Below are 5,106 nucleotides of genomic sequence, written 5' to 3' on the forward strand. Positions count from 1 at the left end.
CTTCATCCAGAACTGATTAGGCAATGGAGAAGACAGGCAAATAAATGTTTGGGTCACATCCTTTCTAATTAGCTACTGCAGGGTGAGTGTGGGGTGGGGGTTAGGGCTGGGTGAGCACCCAGAGCTGGTGGGTCGTTGCAGATAGTTTCTGTAGGGTAAAAACCAGTTTGGTGCTTTGCTGTCCCTTCCCTGGGGTTTTGTTTTTCGTTCCCAGTCCCTTCTTCCCTTCCTTCCAAGGAAACCATCTCCACGGCAACCTCAAACCTCCGGGCTCTGCCTCGGAGCTGCTCAGCCATCCCCAGGACCCTGGTAAGTGGCTCTGCAGGGCTGTGGTAGCCCCTGGCTACCAGATCTGTCAGGTTGGTGTGGCTGGGCTGTGTTTGGCAGGGTGGGTGGGTGTAGAAACCCTGGACCTCTGCTCCCTCATCCTCGAGGCTTTGTCCAGCCTAAAAAAGGGGTGGCCATGGCTGTCCTGGTGTGGGAAAAGCTCTGCCCTGGCTCTGGAGGGGGTGATTGGGCTCAAGGAGATGAACCCTCAAGCTGTTTCCATGCAGAGGCCTTGTCTGGGGTCAGTGTGTCGTGGCTGGTCGTGTCTCCTTTGGTGATGCTCTTGGGTAGACCATGAGCAAGTCTGGTACCAATTTTCCATCAGATTAGAGTCCCAGGGAGAGAAGCAGGGCCAGCACTTGGAGAACAGGGACTCTGTCCCCTCTTGGAGCTGCCTGGGCTTGGATGTGGTGTGTGGTGCTGCTCAGAGCTGGGCTGGGCTGCTCTGCTGGTGTCAACACGTGGGCACATCCCTGGTGCCATGTGGAGGGTGGTGATGCACCAGCCTTGTGGAAATGGGACCTCTAAAGTGTGGGGTCTTGGTGTTTCCTGGCAGAAAACAGCAGCAATTAATTTCTGGCATAACTGGCATTAAAGTTGTGGAACTGGAGAAGCAAATGATGTGTTGGGATGGGTGAGATTTGCCCAAGCTGGTTTTGGGCCAAGGGCTGAAGTGGAGTGGGGGGATGGGGATGCTGTGGCTGCAGTGTGGGGTCTCAGCTCTGCCCCTGGGACTCACCCTCACTGTGCCTCTGTTCTCCAGGGCAAGATGAAGCTGCTGAGTGCTGTGTTGCTGGCTGTCAGCCTGCTCCTCACTGCTGCCCATGCAGAGCAGCCTCCCTGGCCAGAGGAGCCTTCCCGGACCTGCATCTTCCAGATGCTCAGCAGTGTGGACAGGGAGTTCTGCAGGTGAGTGGTGCTCTGTGTCCTTCCTCACCTGCACCAGCCCTGGGCCATCCTGTCCTGCTCTGCCCCTGTGTGTCCAGTGTGTCACCTCTTGGGCCACTTAATTCCAGTATCCCCTTTGCCAGGTTTAGAAATACTGTTTTCCTCCTTTTTTTTTTTGGGCTGTCTTTGGCCACCTTGAGTTATTCCCTGACCTGTTGTGCAGAGGCTTTAAAAGTGACTTAACAGCCTCAGGGGTGATGTTTTCTGAGGAAAATTTCAGAGGAAGGAGGAGGCTACTTTTTCATGGAATCATAGAATGGTTTGGGTTGGAAGAAACCTTAAAGTTCATCTTATTCCATCCCCTGCCATGGGCAGGGACACCTTCCACTAGCCCAAGGATGTTCCAAGCCCTATCTAACCTGGCCTGGAACACTTCCAGGGATGGAGCAGCCACAGATTTTCTGGGCAACATATGCCAGTGCCTCAGCACCCTCCCAGGGAGGAATTCCTTCCCAATATCCTCTTGGGAAGAAGAGAGAGAGCAGAACCTTTGCACAGGATGATCCTTGCTGTTCCCCTTTTCTTGGGGAGAAGAAAGAGAGCAGAACCTTTGGTCCTGCTATGACACAGGATGATCCTTGCTGTTCCCCTTTAGTGACAACACCAAAATCCCACATCTCCCTCCCAGCATTCCAACCACATCCCAAGCCTGGCTGGGACATTGGCACTAATTCCCATCCTTGGTATCCTTTCACCCTACCCATTTTCCCTCTCTCTTTTCTCCCCAGGGGGGATTTGGAGATCATCTACCCAGAGCTGGGGGATGTGGGATGCACCTACATCCCCAAGTGCCACCGGTACCGGCAGCGGCTGAGCCGGGAGTGGAGCAGCCCCAGGGTGAGATACCCTCGGGCTGACAAGGTGAGTCCTCTGCTCCAGCTTTTCCAGGATTTTCCTGCCATCAAGGAGTCTTCTAAACCCTTTTCCCCCCTCCCTCATTGCTCTAAAAGTTTGGTTCGACGCTAAGCTGTGGATAAACTGAAATGCCAATTTTTTTCCCTTACTTTGCGGCCATTAAATTGGTTTTTTCCTATATCATCAGTTATTTTTTGTTCTGTTCTTCAGGCCATTTGTAAATATTTTTGCTACCATTGGCCACTGACTGGGTATTTTTGGCTGCATTGTAGCCATTTTACAACGAATTCTGCTACATTTAATAAACATCTCCCATCATCTCCCAGATCAATCAACACATTTGCTACACAGTAAAGTTTATTTTCCCTCCATTGTAGCCATTTATCATTTTCCCTATATTGTGGCCACTTAATGATTGAATATTTCCTACATTGTGGCCTTTTGAAAGACTGATTTAAACGGCCAAAATATAGGAGGAAAAATATGAATTAAGTGGCCACAATATAGCAAAAAATATATAGTGTTTGAATTTAAAATTTTTGCTACATTTTGGCCACTTAATGATATGAATTTTTGCTATGTTGTGGCCTCTTTATGATTTTTTACTACATTGTGGGCTCTTAATCATTTTTTCCTACGTTGTAGCCACTTTTTTTTTTTTGCTACACGTGGCCTTTTAAAAGAAGGAATTAAATGGCCACAATATAGTGGGAAAAATTGAATTAAGCTGCCACAACGAAGGGAAATTTAAAAATAATTTCCCTGCTACATTGTGGCCATGCCTCATCTAGTTTTTGCTACATTTTGGGTATTTAATTGTTATTTCCTCTTGTGACCATTTAAATTTTTTGCCCTATTCTGGCCACATTTCTTTTTGTTCCATCCCTCGTAGCCTCTTTCACTAACATTTCCAGGCAATATAGCAAAAAAAGTTAAATTTTACAGCTTAAATTTTGATTTTTTTGGCGATTTTTTGTTTTTTAGTCCAGTTTTTAAAGCAGATTTGGGCTCAGGGTGGCCTTGGGCATCCCCTGGCGGTGCTGAGGTAGGAGTTGGCTGTGTGATCCCGATGGGATTTGGGTCCAAGGGGGATCAATCTCAAGGGATCGATCCTGGGGGATCTCATATGTTCCCCCCCAATATGCTGTTGCTGTTCCCACTTATCGCCGCCAGGTGGCAGCATTGAACTTCCCCAACTCCAGCGCCTCCAGACTGGGAGCACTGGGAGCCTTGGGATGCTGTTGGGATCCTTTGGATGCTGTTGGGATCCTCCTGGATGCTGTGCCAGGGGACACTCCGGGAAAGGGAGGAGAAATGTGGTGCTGTGTTTATCCTGTCCTCTCCACGTCCTGTTGTTATCCCAAATCTACGTGGCCAAGGCTGCGGTGGGATCAGCTTGCAGTGATCCCAAATCCCAGTGAGATTGTGCTGGCATTCCAATAACTGCCATATCCCACTTATTCCCCAGCCCTGACAGCTGATTTGGGAAAACTCAACTCTTGTGCATCTTGGTGTTACCTTGAGTGTTAACAATCCGTTTTTCTGGCTCTTCCTTGCTGTCTGCAAAGCCTCTTCCCCCTGTGGATCACATGGTTTGAAGTAGAACTTTTCCTTAAAGATGTCTGATTCTTCCAAAATAATCCTTCCTGGCAGAAGCTGCTGCACACAGAACCATCCATGGCTCGGCAGTGCTTTCCAGGAGTTTGAAGTTTCCTAGGGATGTGGGCAGTTGTTTTTCTCTTTATTTTAATCCTGGAAAGCAAAGGAGAGCAGGGAGAAGGGAAAGGAACTGCTATGGATGTTGCTTTGCTGGGTAAATGATGCTGCTGGCTGTGGGGAGGATTTTGGGTCCAGGCTGTGCTGGTGGGATGCAGGATGAGCATCCCTGATCCCAGAAACAGGAGCAGAGAAGTGACCCTGCCCAGGCTGTGTTGGGAGCTGGGTGTGTGGCACTGCTGCCTGGCTATTTTGGGATGGGATGGCAGCTGTGGCATGGGGGTGGCAGGTCCCTGGGGAGCCCTCCCAGAGGGCTGTGGCTCCTGCTGGCATCGGGGCTGGCTCATGGCTCATCTCTGCTGGTGGATTTGGCACCGTTTCCTTCCAAGGCATCTCGGCACATCCTGCGCTGAGGAGGCATCTGAGGACACAGGCCCTGCTGCTTCCCATGCTTTGCTTTTATTTTCTCCTCTGGCCTTCCCCCCAAAAGCACATCCCCAGTTCCTCACAGCCTGGAGCATTCCAGCTGCTGCAGCATCCAACCTGGGGGTTCATTCTGTCCAAGGGGCTGAGTGGTTTAAATTGGTCACTGAGAACTGGCTCTGGATTTCCTGAGGGTTTCTGTATAGGAATGTATGGTTTTATTACTCCTGAATCCATAAGGATGCTTTGGGATAATATTTTCCCCTCCTAAACTCACCCTAAGGTGAGTGGGAACAAGAGTTGCCTCACACTGTGTCAGGGCTGAGGCATATGAGTTGTGTTTATGACTTATGATGGGATTTCTAAGCACAGGAAACCTGATTGTTCTTTATTTATCCCAAGTGAGAATGAGAAGTCTCAGTTTGCCAAAGTTATCTCTGTCTCTATGTGCTGCTTCTCGGCACAGCAGGATGCTGTGGCTCTGCCAAGGCTCAGTGATCCCTGTCTGGAGTGGTGAGGGCTGGGTGAAAAGGTTGGAGATGCTTTTTCCATCCAAATCAGTGGCAGAAAAGCTCAGGGTTTGAGGATGCAAACTTGTGTAGGAAGTGTCAGCTTTCTGTGGAACACTTTGTCTCTTCAAGAAAAACAACCACCAAAAAAGCCAAATGTGGAGTGTTTGTTTTTATCTCTGGAAATATTTATCAGTTTACTGAGGTGGGGGAATAAGACTTGTCCTATCCTTCTTCCACAACTGCTGATGGATCTGGTGGGGGTCACGTTTGATCCTGCTGTGCCCAAGGTCTCATCCCAAGGGATGCTGAGGATGCTCAGCCCATA

General features: G+C 49.4%; 1 protein-coding gene across 1 annotated transcript; it reads left to right on the plus strand.

Annotated features, from left to right (window-relative positions):
* Nucleotides 1–1,096: 1,096 nt before the first annotated feature.
* Nucleotides 1,097–2,136, plus strand: LOC103798769 (phosphatidylethanolamine-binding protein 4-like; the record flags this gene model as incomplete). Its single annotated transcript, XM_009071051.1, has 2 exons — nt 1,097–1,236; nt 2,004–2,136. Coding segments are annotated over exons 1-2 (273 nt in total), but the record flags the coding sequence as incomplete, so codon positions are not given.
* Nucleotides 2,137–5,106: the final 2,970 nt, after the last annotated feature.

Source organism: Acanthisitta chloris, unplaced genomic scaffold, assembly GCF_000695815.1.
Source record: "Acanthisitta chloris isolate BGI_N310 unplaced genomic scaffold, ASM69581v1 scaffold22803, whole genome shotgun sequence".
Classification (NCBI taxonomy): domain Eukaryota; kingdom Metazoa; phylum Chordata; class Aves; order Passeriformes; family Acanthisittidae; genus Acanthisitta; species Acanthisitta chloris.